This window comes from Chiloscyllium plagiosum, chromosome 3 (assembly GCF_004010195.1).
Source record: "Chiloscyllium plagiosum isolate BGI_BamShark_2017 chromosome 3, ASM401019v2, whole genome shotgun sequence".
Lineage (NCBI taxonomy): Eukaryota > Metazoa > Chordata > Chondrichthyes > Orectolobiformes > Hemiscylliidae > Chiloscyllium > Chiloscyllium plagiosum.
Window position 1 is genome coordinate 115,538,354 of NC_057712.1, and position 15,965 is coordinate 115,554,318.

The window sequence follows — 15,965 nt, forward strand, 5'->3', positions numbered from 1 at the left end:
GATTCACAGCAATGTGGTTGACTCTGTAATGTTACTCAAAAGCCATTCAGTTGAAGTGCAATTCGGGACAAAAACCCAGGAAACTGGAGCAGGAAGTCATTCAGTCCATTAAGCCCACACCATCATTCAATATTTCCACTCTCTCCCCTTTGACACATCTAGCCTCTGGCAATCTAGTTCTTTCTTAAACATATTTAGTGACTTGGCCTCCAAATCCTTCTATGATTAAGTACGATGGTCAATAAATATGGCCTGAGCAATGATGCACATGAAGGAAAATTGAACAGACTGTTCTAAAAGCCCATCACCTTCACAAATGCAAAGAAAAACGCCATCCTTTCCTGATTCTGGAATTGCATAGCCTACAATGACTAAATGATCCAATGCTGCATCCAAACAGCCTTCCATTGGTGAGACATAGGGTGGGATGCTCAGATTTCTACACAGTCCTTCTGCTGTTTGTGCTTAGCCTCCACCTTTGATTATCAAAGATACTTGCAATGGTTGGCACCTTTGTGGATCCTCCTTCTTCAGTTTGTATAGTCTTGGGTAGAGATTCTTACAAGTTCGCAGGGATATTGCATTGTTTTTCAGGAAGGCTATGAGGACGTCTGTGAAGCATTTCATCTACCCTCCTGATAACTTCTTTAATTGCTATAACTAGCAAATAAATATACTTTCTAAACATGTTTGCAGTGAATTTTTAATTGAAATGTACACAACTACATCTACATGCAAAATTGTACTTTTGAAATTAAGAATGTTTTACATGTATGAATCACATAAACAGCTGTTATTATTGCATTATTGTTATTATTGTATGTAGGAGCCCATTGATGCAAAATATAAGGTTATTGGAGAACATAATCATAATCTCTTTGTTTTCACTGCTCTTGCCAGAAGTATGTAATAACATGTCTGAGTACACATGATTAGAAAATATTTACAACAGCACTGATGTATTGGCATATTTTAAATCGGAGATTCAGAAATATAAAACTGTTTGATACCTTAAATTCATAGGATTCTTCAATTATGATTTCTAACTTTGTATTTTCTCCAAGGACAGGACGGCCCATGTCTGCTATCCGCCGTTCTTCCTCATTTTTATTTGCAATGGCCTGATTATCTTCAGTATCACCTACAATACAATCAAATAACTCAATATCAATAGAATCAAATAAATTTCACAAGAGAACTATGAAACTAAATTCTTCTTTGTAAAACTTCTAAATGTTTAGTTACACGTGCTTCAACTTTACCAAGTTCTATGTAAAACCACCTACACTTGATTACACTTACCATATCTGAAATTGTTTTCCCACATTGTCCTCAACTTTAGTGTCAATCCACATGGTACATATATAACTACACAAATTTTACATGCAACATCTATACAATAATTTTTTTCAATTAGCATTTCGAATCATATATTTTACAAATAATCTGGCTAGGGCTATATACTAAAATATGTGCTACATTTTTTTCACAATACGAGGTCACGCCACAATTTATCTCAATTCCACATCTAGCAACAAACCACATGGACAAAGGGAAGATCTAGTTTAAGAAAGACACAAGACACTACATTTTTCGTAAAGGACAGATTAGAATTGAAATTGCACAGAAGATCAGAGAAGATTGAATAAAAAGTTCTGAAATGGACAGGTTGGGACATTATGGAAGATGCTTGTGGATGGCAAAAAGGTGATAAACTCAACAAAAAGTCCTTATGTGTCATATATTCATAAAACTAACACATGCATTGGTTATAAAGCTTTTTTAGTCTTTCATCTTTTTGGTTCTTGTTTGGGTCTGTGAACCTGTCAGTACGTAACTCTGAAATTATACCTTTTTCAAGGCCACTTTCCCTTCTTCTTAGCCTTATATGATCGCAAATACACTACATCACACAAAATATTTTTGTAGGGTGCTAGTGTCTCTTACATATACAAAAAGATAACAAGATGCACAACAGCTTATTATGACACACAGTTACTTTACAAATATTTGCTCAATACAATCATGCAGATTTTCCACTTACAAAGCAAAACTAGGTATGCACAATAGAAAATGTCACTTTTCTATTCATTCTAAAATTAATAGATGGAAAATCAGGCAGGCTCTGATATACGATTGCAATCCCCTCCCCCCCAGCTATTTCTATATGCTACATGCATAAAATATGGAAAACCAATCTCTTACAACATTCATTTAATAGCATCTCCCAGACAAATTAGCTTGATTGCTAGTGTCACAAAACCAGTGACTTTTTTTTTCTAAAAGCTGTTCCTTGGCTCAAAGAGACTCTGTCCTTAATTTTTTTCAGAGGGGTAATAAACTGGTCCGGGCTTCAGTCAGTCTGCTTTGGTACAGAGATGAAAAGGATCTTGAGAGGCCTTTTGTTTGTATGTAAACAGATGAGACTTCAGGCCAAAGTGGTCATGTTTTAAAAGTGACCTGTATAATGAAAAGAGAGTGATCATCTCTCTAGCTGGGCAGTTTTAGTTGAATCTTGAACTGGTTGGAAGTTCAACAGGGAGCTGTGTGGAAATTCTCTCTCTCCCTCTCGCCCTTGAACTCCAAGCTGTAAGCATGTGTTCCATTTATACTGTTTTTTAAAGGGAGTTTGCTTACTGGGACTGTTGAGTATACTCGGAACAGCATAATTAAGTCTAGTTGGATAGGTTGAGTTCTGTAGGAGTTATTTATCATGTTCTTTGTGTTTCATTGTGTAATTTTGTGAATAAATTTTTGTCTGTTTTAAAATCTAGTAGTCAATCTAGTTAACTTAATCCAGAAAATCTTCACTATACGCTTACTGAAACAAATTGCAAAGTTATGGTCTGAGTTGCCTGCTGTTTTGAGTGGTCTGGCTTGGTCCATAACAGTAGAAAGATAGTGGATGCAATATTAAGACAATTTAATTGTAAGCTAAAAGACAGAATAGGCTGACCCAATAACTTACGAACAATGAAGTCATAAGTGAGTCCTGGTCAGTGCCAAAACTGGAATGCAGACTATATGGTAAAATGTTTCATAATGTGTTCTCTTAACATAAAACATTTAGTAAAATGAAAGAAATAGAAAGGAAATGTTTTGGATTGTAAATGAGAGGAAACTTGTACTGTTTACTTCTGGTGATGTTGCTGGGAAATGTTCTTTCTCTAGCCATCCCTTCTATTTTCTGTTTTGACATAGTCTTCATGGAATGTAGTGAAGTGCAATATGAATAATAACCCTGCATACCTAGACTATGTATATGTATCAAGATATTTATTTCAAAAAGATTAAGCTTAGTCAAAAAGTAGAAGTGTATTCCTCTGTGACATGTTTAGTTTCAAATACAGATTGATTTGAAATATTCATGGGCAACGTAAGGCCATGCAAGTTTATTTCAGTCTTTGGAAATTCTCTCAATCCATTACAATTGCTCACCATCACAGTTTATGAGATTGAGCACTGGACTTTCAAAAGGGAAAGGCCAAGAATTGAGTCTTAAGATATTTCTCTGTCTCTTCAACTTACCTGCTCTGGACAACCTGAATTTTATCTATCCCCATCTGGGTCACTTGGCAAGCAGTGGAAAGGAAAATTTACATTTTGCAGATCACATTCTGATAATAACACCTTGTTCACAGTGTAGCAGGGATAATAGTGATGAAAAGCTCTATAAGCTAGTGTCTGGCCTAGAGAAGGTGAACAATCTGCTTTAAAGGAAAGAAACAGGACAACAACTATATCTATAAAGAAGAGTCCTTTACATTTCATCACACTACAATTAACTTTGATGGCTTGTTTAGGAAATTTGAGTGTCTGAGTCTCAATTGAATTCTTCAGGTTTAAAAGATAAATATATTTGAATCATATGAAGTAATTCAATTTACTTGGCTGTACATTACAACTTTCAAATCACTAGTTTATCCAAAGCAGATAGAAATTTTTAATGTTCTGAAGTTTTTAAATTGAAAATATATAATTACATTTAGCTGTATATTTCCAAAACATTTACTCAGTTCAATTTAGAATTATTTAATTAAGTAACAAAAGGATACAAGTGCTGGGCCACTCTTAACAGTCTCATCTCTCAAACTTTAATTGGTTTCCATTAGTACATTTTTTCACAAATATCATTATTAATATATTAGCACTGTACTTGCACTTTGATTAAAACTTTACAAAATGTATTTTTATTTGCAACACCACTAAGTGCACTTAGTTGCCAAATCTGATTAAAAATTTTGCCAACCTCATTGTGAATTGAGCAGTCATCTATTGGAACCCAGGACATTAATGAAGGGAGCCTTCAATTCTGGAATTTTGTGACTGACCTTTTAAAGAGGGGATCTAACATTTGCCTCACTACAAGATTAATGGCATCAGAAGAATAGATATTCCATTATTTTCACTTATATATTTATATATTCATTCAGATCAATACTGCGTTTGAGTCAACTCCACTGTGGTATCAAGGCCAGAAAATCTTAAAAGAAGTTTGTTTTTAACAAATAATGCATCAGCGTCCTTGCCCAGGGGTATGGGGAAGTTTCAGGACGCATAGGGATTGGTCAATTTGGCTCTCACGATGAGCAAGCCCCAGATGATTAGGAAACAGGTGGATTCCCCTGCAGGAACCCTATTCCCCAAACAATGCCTAATAAATTAGGTAACTGATTCACCCAAAACTCGATAGCACTGAAAGGTACAGGTATATGCGAATGTGGCATGACCATTAGAACTATAGCCAGGTAACTAACTAGAAGCACATTACACATGAAGAATTATAATATAAATTTAATATGAATCAACTTTGAGAACGTTTTTGTTTTTAGATGTGGAGGTAGCGGTGATGGACTGGGGCGGACGAAGTTAAAAATCACATAATACCAGGTTATCGTCCAACAGGTTTATTTGGAAGCACTAGCAAGTACTTCCAAATAAACCTGTTGGACTATAATCTGGTATTGTGTGATTTGTTTTTAGAAGAATATCTTATAACCTGCTTCAGCAATGCAGTACTAAGAAGTGTTACAGAAAAAAATGATAGCTCACCTGGTGATAAATAGAATAGTTCAAACTATTATGTTAGCCTCATAACGTCATGGTCAGGCACTCAATGTGATTTGAATGCTGTACATAAAGTTATGTTGAATATGTTGCAGACTTGCAATAATACACTTCAATGTTTTTAATTTAGTATATAATCAGGTCCCATTGTCTTTTTTCCCCCACTATATGCAGGTCAGTTCACGTTTGACACCTATTAAATTCTTGACATTGTTAATTTGTAATATATCAGTCTAGAGTTTGGGCAGCTGAAAGTAACAATTTACAAATGCCATCGAGAAGCGGTATCAAATGGGTTGCTTTTAGGAAAAAAATTCTGTTTATATCGCTGTTCATGATGCTTAGCTACTTAGTGTGCATGAGATATCCATATTTTAACTATTTGCATTAAACCACTTTATACTCATATGAAATGTCATCAAACCTAGGAATGAAGATCGTGATACTCTATATCTGCTATACTAATAACAGTAATATCCTAATACTTGTTGTCTTGAATGATAATAATATCATTGTCATCAAATCCTGGCACATTTGTAGTTTGTTAGAGGGAACGTTGATACCATGGTCACATGTCATTGCAAAATCTACTGCTTGCACAGGGTTTTGTTCGGATAACTGATCATTTGCATAACTAATCTGATCGTAAACAAGCAGTAATTTATGAGTACCGGTTATTGAAGATGCCTCGATTATCTGGCAAAGCACGTTATTATGCCGTTTAACTGATAACTGAATGCTGAGTTGCCCAATGCCGTTTTTACGGGACCCTGAGATCTTGTTCGGATAATCCAAAATTCGGATAATTGATGTTCGGATAATTGAGATTGTACTGTAATCACCTAGACCTTCCAATGCACAAACAAGTTGTTCAACCCAAACAGTCTATGCCAATGTTTCTGCTTCACACAAATCTTTTACCCTCTTTGTCTAGCTCAATTAGCAAATTTCATCTCATGTATTTATCTAGATTCATCTTAGATACATCTATTCTATATTAACCTTTACAAGGCTTACCAACAGCTATATTTTAAAATTATTTATTAAATTCACAGTGCTATCTGAAAAAAACTCTAATCTATAAACAGGAAACGATTGGAGCAAGAGCATGATTGCAGAAACTAGCAAACTATAATGCTTGAACTGAAGGGATAGCATCACTATTTGCTCATATTCTCCACGTTTATATACTGGAAATAAACAGTATATATCCTACACTCTCATTTTAAAATCTGACATTCAAATATGTTCTAATCTTCTAAATATTAATAATGAGTTATTGGGCTTCCAGTGGGTGGAGTGGTGCTATATATGATTAATGCTTAATAGATAAGTACATGCAAATCTTAATTAATAAAAATATTACTCCAGTGGCTTTAGTAATAACTACTGCTAACTGTCAATGCAACAGGATGACAAATACAAAGTGTAAAGAATCACTTTATATTCACGTTGATAAATTCATGTAATTATGGTGCCTCAGTCCATTTAGGCAGAATCTTAGTGAGTGAGTGAGGTATAAAATATAGATTACCGAATGTGTCAAAAATGCATGTTTAATTTTTCAAAGGATTGGAACTTCTCTGTGTTAACTGAAGTGCGGCTAATGACTTACAAAACAGAAGTATAGTACTCATTATACCTGCAAAGAAGATCACAGTAGATGGAATCGGATTGTCCCTAAAATGAACCTTCCTGTAGAGAGCATGGCCTAAAAACATGGGAATGATCCACAGCATAAAATAATTTTCCTGTTCAGAACTCATTGACAACAACAAATTAACATATTCTCTTATTAGTATCAAATTCTGGATTAATTTGTATAAAATGATAATTAAAAATTTTGTCTTTATTATTTTCATGTTAGACTGCAAAGTGTGCAAGGTTTCAAGATATTATTAAAATCCTGAGTATTCCGAGTGTTATAAAGTGCTACAATGTTTATCTAATATGTAACTAGGTAATAACTAATATTACACGGTGCACTGGAAATTCATTTTAGAAAATTCTTACCACTGAAGTATTTTGCTTCAAAATTAAAGAGCGAAAAGAGAAATAAGAAAGTATATTCAATAACTTAAAAATATCATTAACTTAAAAACTAACATTTGGAATTTAAAGAAATAGCATCTAATAAACAGTGTCATACCTGTCTTTGTGAAGGGTCCTATTAGTAATAATATCAAAAATATTGTTATTGTTCAAAATATAATACTTCTATTACAGAAGACAATTTTCATTGAATTTTCCTAGCACAGTTTTAAAAGACAATTCTAACTATATTCCTTAGCTGGTGAGCAACACTATTAATTTCTATTGTAATTTGGTGGCAGAAATACATCCAATTATAAATTGACCTTATTTTAGCACCACTTTTGTTTCTCTACCGGGAATGGAATCCTCAATGAGCCCTTTCTCTATCCACTCCAGGTGTACGACCAAGCTACATACAGTAGGGCTTCTGATGATATTTTATTTGTTTCCACTCCTCATGATAATTGTTGTAAGTACTCAATTGATTATCATAAAGGGTCTAGGATATTAGCAGATAATTTGCATTGTTCTGCTGACATTGTATCATCGTGCAAACATTTCCCTGCTCGGGAGGTGAAGGGGCAATTTCAAACTCTGAGAAAAAAGTGCCCACTGAGGAATATTCCTGACATTCCAGATGGAGAAAGGAAAAGGCAACCAAGATGAGATCGATATATAATTGGATTTAATTCTGTCACTGAATTACAGTGTAATTAAAATGCTGACCCAACAGCTCCTCCAAGCTGTCCCAATATTCTTTTCACAGCACGAGAATAGGAATCTATAAAGTCATCAATACATCTTCAAAGGATTATAATTAATGTTTAATAGCCTTCCAGTTATCCTTCTAGCAACAAATTACATTATGTAGCACCTTCAACCTGAGCTTCTCAGATTCCTTACTAGAGCTTTTGGAGGGGTGAAGGCTGTGGGGGCTGGGTGTAGCAAGAAAGAGAAGATAAGAATTGAGGCATGAGCTCCCAAGGAAGTAACAGGAAAAGGTTGAGAGGTTTGATTGAAAGCTTGGTTGGGTTTGATGGAAGACTTTCAAAATTCAGGAAGAGGAGGAAAGGTGACTTTCAAAGGGGGGGTGGGGGTTCCAGAGGATAAAGGCAAAGCAACCAACACCTTTCCTACTGATGGCAGCCAAGGGAATGGTGGCGTATATGGGACAAAGGGTGCTTTACAGAAATTACAGGAAACTGACAGTCACTGAGGCAGACTGAAGACTGGAGGAGATTGCTGAAATATGATGAGTTAAGATCACTGAGGAACCTGACAGGGAAATCGAATCGAGAGGTGACTAAATCAGGGTAAGAATTTCAGTGGCAAAGAGTCTGAATTAAAGAAAGAGGTTGGCAATATTGTGGGGGATTAAATAAGGAAGCTTTGGAACTGGACAGGGTGAGAGGGTTGATGCCAAGTTCCAAGTCAAATGGGAGAAGTTATGGCTTTGTCTGATTTTGTACCAGTAAGTAATCAATGAGTAGTGTGGCAGAAGCTAAAAGTAACATTTTAGGTCTTTGTATATTGAGGTAGATGAGGGTTCATACTCAGTTACAGCCTGATCTCTGATAGGCACTGTAACATCCACAGGGATGGTCAGTGGGTTGAGGGAACTGGTCAGAAAGTAAAACTGTCTGCCATGAACACAGATGTGGAATCTGATTAGCATTCACTGCAGAAACAAAATCTGAGAGAAAAAACTAGTCTAGACTCAAGGAGCCGAACAGGCATCAGCAGATTACAAATTAATCTAGATTTTCAATTAAAAGGCCAGGTCAGAACCTTTGAATTACAGTTCTAAGCTGATCCTTTCAAGAGATTCTTGGAGAAAAGCACAATTCAAGCAAAATGCATTTAAAGTTAATGCATTTATTTATTTTATCACTGAATTCCTCCCACTATTTAGAGATGGTGACTTAATTGATGTGAGTTACAGTTGACTTGCAGCCTTCCACTATCTTGCCTGAATATCTGGAAGGTTTGTGAACACAGAAGCATTGCGGAAGAGGGATTCACATGCTAATAACAGCTGTAAATAAAGTCAGCTTGTCGAGTGCTATGCTACTCAGTATAGGTTCAGATTAGCCAAGTCTTGAACTCATAGCTCTTGCACAGTTTCAGACTGGTTATTCCAATAATACTAACAATCTCACTACAACAGCACAACCAAGATTCAAACCTGAGTCTTTTTTGTTGTGTATGTCCCAAAATGTCATGACACAGTGTATCTGTTCATTCAGACAGAATGGAAAGCTTTATTGTAAAAAGTAATAAAGTGTATTATGGTCTAATGTTGAAAAGAAAGACTGAAAGATTATACTGTAAATGTAAGCTAAGCAACTTCCTACACATGTTATATCACATGGATAGCTAGCATGGTACAGCTAATGTACATAGCAAACAGAAACAAAGAAGTTAAAGAAGCTTACCCAGCTCATTCAACAACAATGCTGTAAAGAGAACAAATATTTAAAAGAAAAGAAAGACAAAATAAGGAACTTAAAGTTAGAACAATGAAAGGATTACAAAAAGAAAAGAAAATACATGTTTTTACGACAATAGCACTGGGGGTGATACGTGAAATGACTATTTCAACTCTGTGCAGGATAGTGTGTAAATTCTACTAATTTATTACAGGGAACAAATGTGCAGATATTAGCAATGTCAAAATCTAGTCCCGATAAATAAGATTTGGATAACCATAACATATCTTCTTAAAAAGCCTCCCGTTTAAAAGTGATTGATATTTTTATACACTTTTTAACAAAAAAATGAATTGATTGTTCAGAAACTTTCTTCTGATCATTTCAATTGGTTTTCATCTTTATTTGAACACCACAGAAAAAGAAAATATCCTCAACAGAACTAGCTTGTTGTACTGTGTGTAAACATAGACAACCTGACTCTCAGAATCTGTGCAGCACAAAGACAGTTCAACATTCATCATGGGAAAATAAACACAGAAAGATACACCCAACATCTGATATGATAAAGGACTTAGATAGTAAAGTAAGAGGAGAAAGTCAGTGTGAGAGTAGGACACAAACAGAGAAGAGAACAACTCTCAAAATGTCTTTTGTTACTCTCACACCTTTCATTCCTCTTCTGATCCATACAGGTTCACCAAGTGCAATGAAGAAACTGCCTTGCTTTTCATATTCCCCACGGTCAACTATATTAATGGTAATGGTTTTCCTGTAAGAACATAAGACAAAGGCAAACAATGGATTGGAGTTGTCCATCACAGTCACACATGCTTAAGTAAACTAAGTGATGGTTAGTGAGATGTTATGAAGGGAGGGATCCTGCATCACATTCAGACAGTGCGATATGTAATAGGGTATAAACTTATTAGTGCTGCTTTAAAACTCAATGAGCTAATCTGTCATTTAGAAGAACTTTACTTTTTTGAACTTTTATGCGGTTTTTAGTCCAAAATACATAAGGTTTTAAACTTGTAATGATTTTTAAAGTCTTTCAAGTAACACTTTTTATTGAATGGACACATGGTGTACCATATCAAAGGTTACATATGCATTTTTGAAACTATCATCAGAAGGTCTACAAGACATTTGCAAGTTGTGTTCAATTACCCATTAATAAGTTGGCTTTTTATGTTTTTACCCTATTACACATATCTAAATGTGTGCAATTATGTCCTGGGCATCTGATAGTGCCGAGCATCCCTGTGACATTCAGGCATGGCATTAAGGCCTTAGCTCTGAGCAGGTACCCCACCTTTCTTCTCACTCATCTCCACCAAGCGTGGCTCCCCAATCTCAATGAAGAAGTTCTTGTTTTTTTCATACTCCTCATCATCAATTACTCTGATTGCTATTGTCTTGCTGAAATAGAGAAAAAAAGAATTGGGAAAAAAAGCAAGAATTAAGAACAAAGAGAGAACAGGAAACAATTGACTTTTGTATCTTATTTTAAAAGTTTTTTTGAGTTTCTCATGCTTTTAAGGTTTTTTTAAATGGACATCTGGAGAATAGAACTGATGCTGTTTTCTAAACTACAAAGTGAAGAGAACAATAGTAAATTTTATCTCATGGACAGTGGTACAAATGATCCCCAAATCCTACAGACAATTTGCTAGTCAGTTGGGCTGTTCCAGACTTAGATTTGGCACTTTGAATCTTTGATGCATTTGGACTGACATAAAATGAGAATTAAAAAGAAGAGACAGGGCAACATAAACAGAAACTAGGTTTGGTAATGGTGATTACAACCCAGAACAAAGCAACTGGGTTAACAAATAACACTGGTGTTGGAAAAGACTGGGTTATAAGTCATCAAATTCGTTTGAAAAAACTAACTAGGGCTACAGAAAAGAGGCTGTGGGCTGGGACAGGGTGTTGGAACAGGACAACACCATCTGGTCAAGTGCAGGCTTCCAGCTGGGACACAATGACCATTGAAGCTATGTTAACCAACATCTTCTTCCATCTTAGGCAAAGTTGCTCATGAAAAATGCTGTGGAACGCAGTGACTTTCAAAACTTGGGTTTGTTATGTCCTCAACCAACTGCACATTATTAACTTTTTTTTTTCTGAAATAAACAGAAGCAAGTATCAAAAGTGCATCCCGCATTTCTCATTCTTGTTACATGTGTACATAATTGTTGAATTGGAGTGGAATTTCAATTGGGTAATTAATTGACAATTAATTTGTTTAATAACAATCGATTCTTCTAATACATAAAAAAATATGTTATACAGAACATAACATTTCTTTATAAACCAGAGAGGTTTGCAACAAGCATGGGCACGAATATGAAGAGAGAGTCTCAGCAATAGCTCCAGCCCTCAAAACTGATGATCTTGGCATTCATTTCCAAACCACATGTCCAGTATTAAATTTAATGCTTCTTTGCATTGACAGATTTAATATTTTCCTACTGCACTGCACTTATTTCAACTTCCATTAAATACTGAATATCACAATTTGCTATAAACATTTACGTTAACTCAGAAAAAGTGAAAGTACAAATTTATCAAAATCCAAACTATTTTAAGATAATAAATACCTAAATTTAACAAAAACACCTGTTTACTTTGCAGATTTGGCCAATTTGCATATCCAATCATCAAATAAATACTAATAATTCACAATATGTAGAATTCAAATATAAATATGTCTATGCATGATCATTAATTTTGAAAACGTTTTCATTAATATAATTAACAGCAATCTTCTAATAATAAAACACTCAAAATTTAGTAGTTTCAGTCATGTGATGCCATATACTTTAGGTCTTACATTTCCACTTAGATCACAATGCATTTACCAACCGATAAATTCCCAAAATAAAAGCTGTAAAGGTCGAGAAGATATTGATTATAGGTGCACAGTATCTTGTGAATAACACCGAGTATCAAAAGCAAGTAAGTAAAAACATTGCTCATGAGAATTGTCAAGAATGAAAAAAGATCTATGCCCTGGATCTCCCAATTAAGACTGGAAACCGTATTTGCAACCCTGAGGTGATGGATGTCCCACAGACATCCCACTGCCTACCGTGGCTCTTTCTGTTCTTTTGTGGGTTATTACCTGGAGTTAGAGAAACAGAAAGGGATTAAATGAGGTGAAAGTGGGTGGCAAAAATGTTAGTGTTGGTGGGGTGGAGGAAAGGTGGTGAGGTGTCCTAAATGAGTGAATAAGCAGCAGAAAGGCTATCTATAAATTATAGGGATCTTGGAATACAAAGTAAAATTTTAAGATTTGCTGACGGTACAAAACAGATGGGAATGACTCATAGATAGGCTAGTGAATGGATGTTTAAGTGATAGAATTCAATGCAGAGAAATTGTGAAATGATTGAATTTTAGTCGAAGGGATGGGGAGTGGTATTATAGACTTAATGGCACAGTTCTTCAGTAACAGTTGGCTCATGTGCATACATATTTGTAAAAGGTAAGATACATTTAGAGCAGTGAGGAAAGCATATGGGATCTTCTCCTTCACAATTAGAGACATTGAGTACAAAAGCAGCAAATTCATGCTGATGTTCTACAAAGCTCTGATTGGACTCGAACTTGAGTTTTGCATCCAATTCGATTCACCATGCTTGAGGAATGATGTGAAGATCCTTGAGATGGAGCAAAGAACATTTACTGACATGGTGGAAGGATTGTGGGGGATGTGGAAGGGAGGTTTAGTTAAGAAAGTTAGGTTGGAAAGGCTGGGGTTACTGCAATTGCAGCGAAGGAGACAAATTTGACTGAGGTGTACAAGATTATGGTAAATTTAAGTTACGTACACACGGAAACCCTTTTCCCATTAGCCTAATGGTATGTGAACAAAGGGACATAGTTTTAAGGACAAACGATGAAGGGGAAATGTGAAAAAGACCTATTTTACATGACAAGTGGTAATGGCCTGGAACACAGTGCTCACAAGAGTAGTGGACTCGGAAGCAATTGTTTAAAGAGGAATTTTAATGAGCACTTGCAGGAAATAAGGCAATAAAGTGTCCAATCAGCCCTGATCAGATTGAATAGTGTATTCCAACTCATATGTCCCTAACTTTCAGGTTGATGGAGATCAAACAGGAGAGTAGAACTGATTGCATGGTTCTGAGGAAAACCACCATGAATTCGATGGGTCATATGCCTACCTTTCAATCATGAGGAAACCCTGCAAGGTTTTTCTCACTAACAACTGGGATCTGCTGCCAAAGTCAGAGAACAATCCGACAGATTAGGCAAGCAATAAATTTTATTCATACATTAGTGCCTTCAACATTCCTTATATGTGTGCTACCTATAGAATGCACTGTAACAAGACGCAAACACTTCTTCACTACCTTCTAAACCTATGACTTTCACCATTTAGAATGACAATGACAGCAAGTACATGTTCACTTCCAAGTCACGCACTAATTTGACCTGAATATATATCTTCACATCAGTGAATCAAAAGTCTTTTTCTCCTTACCAAGCAGTATGGTGAGAGTAACTACACCCCACAGACTACAAGAGTTCAAGAACAGATTCTATTAACAAGGATAATCAGGAATGGGCAATACTGATGTTGCACTACTGAATGTGGACTAAGAATGAGTTATAAATACATTACATACCTAATCTATTAAACTCATAACTTACTTTAAACTAATGATATACTAAATAATGTAAAATGATGTGCACTAAATCAACTGTATGCACAATACAGAGAAGGGAAAGCCATAGTAAATTAAAACCATTTTGAACATATCATTATGAAGGCTTCACTTTTAATATTTTTGAAAAATTTGAAAGATTGTGGAAAACACATTCAGTAGTAATACCTGGATTGATTTTTGGAACTTTTCTTAAACAATACATTCCTTGGAAACCACTGGGTTACCACTAACTATTGGACTTGTTTGCTGGAGGTCCAGCTACTTGGGTTTTTATGGCTGCATTGTTTGAAAAGGTTTGTGAAGGAAGCTAGAGATTTGGGTAAGTCTGCTGGGTAATAGACTGCTCGGCTTATCTCTCCTGTTTCTGCAGCACCATTGATGTGAATTCTATGTGAAAACTCACTGACCTCTTGAAAACAGACTGGAAGATGTCTCAATGCTGAGTTTCCTGAGCAAGCTGAATCTAATAAGAACATAGAAGCAAATGCCATGACTCATGACATGTCTGTGTGTATGTGTGCATCAGAATGTCAGGTCAACAGCCACCTAGACACTTCATACGTTATCTATTGTTTACTCTCGAAGAACTAACCATTTCTGGTCAAAAGGTGTGTTTTTTTCCCCCTGAATCTCTGCAGAGTGGAATCCCTCCTTCCCCTTTACATCTTGTGTTGGAATATTTTAGATCGGTAAATAGTTATAATTTCATATTACAAACAATGTGCATTAATCAATTCTGCATCCTTATGAAACATATTTTATAATTAATCAATGATATTGCGGCATGGTGGCACAGTGGTTAGCACTGCTGCCTCACAGCGCCAGAGACCCGGGTTCATTTCCCACCTCAGGCGACTGACTGTGTGGAATTTGCACATTCTCCCCGTGGCTACGTGGGTTTCCTCCGGGTGCTCCGGTTTCCTCCCACGTCACAAAGATGTGAAGGTCAGGTGAATTAGCCATGCTAAATTGCCCGTAGTGTTAGGTGAAGGGGTAAATGTAGGGGTATGATTGCTCTTCGGCGGGTCGATGTGAACTTGTTGGGCCGAAGGGCTTGTTTCCACACTGTAAGTAATCTAATCTAAAGCTTTTTTATTTTAAGTTCAATATAGAGAAATCAAATGGATGGTCATATTGGGAACTAGGTAAAACAATTAAATTCATCTTGTGACCTGTCGAGTGGCCGGATTAAAACGATGTATTTTTTCCTGGAGAAAGTGAGGACTACAGATGCTGGAGTTACCAGAGTTGAAAATCTAAAGCTTTTTTATTTTAAGTTCAATATAGAGAAATCAAATGGATGGTCATATTGGGAACTAGGTAAAACAATTAAATTCATCTTGTGACCTGTCGAGTGGCCGGATTAAAACGATGTATTTTTTCCTGGAGAAAGTGAGGACTACAGATGCTGGAGTTACCAGAGTTGAAATATGTGGTGCTGGAAAAACACAGCAGGCCAGGCAGCATCCGAGGAGCAGAAGAATCGATGTTTCGGGCATAAGCCCTTCTTCAGGAATCTTACCAGAATTGAAAAATGTGGTGCTGGAAAAACACAGTTGGTCAGGCAGCATCTGAGGAGCAGGAGCATCAGGAAGCATCAGGTAAAAGAGGGGGAGGTGTGGCATTGCTTGTCAAAGATAGTATTACAGCGGTGGAAAGGACGATGGATGAAGACTCGCCATCTGAGGTAGTTTGGGCTGAGGTTAGGAATAGGAAAGGTGAGCTCACCCTG

The 15,965-nt window shown here is 36.0% G+C and overlaps 1 protein-coding gene across 8 annotated transcripts in view; it reads right to left on the bottom strand.

Moving 5' to 3' along the window:
• LOC122548462 (sodium/calcium exchanger 1-like) overlaps positions 1-15,965 on the bottom strand; it is a 299,672-nt gene that overhangs the window by 49,818 nt on the left and 233,889 nt on the right. For 4 of the 8 annotated variants that reach the window (XM_043687168.1, XM_043687164.1, XM_043687169.1 and 1 more), the window contains exons 3-8: positions 10,846-10,952; positions 9,537-9,557; positions 7,217-7,234; positions 7,081-7,095; positions 6,710-6,778; positions 1,011-1,141 (exon numbers count right to left, since the gene is read on the bottom strand). In XM_043687168.1, coding sequence (XP_043543103.1) covers positions 1,011-1,141; positions 6,710-6,778; positions 7,081-7,095; positions 7,217-7,234; positions 9,537-9,557; positions 10,846-10,952 — 361 coding nt within the window. Of the gene's footprint in view, positions 1-1,010; positions 1,142-6,709; positions 6,779-7,080; positions 7,096-7,216; positions 7,235-9,536; positions 9,558-10,198; positions 10,303-10,845; positions 10,953-15,965 lie in introns of all 8 variants that reach the window. The other 4 variants (XM_043687167.1, XM_043687165.1, XM_043687171.1 and 1 more) reach the window with 4 other exon arrangements.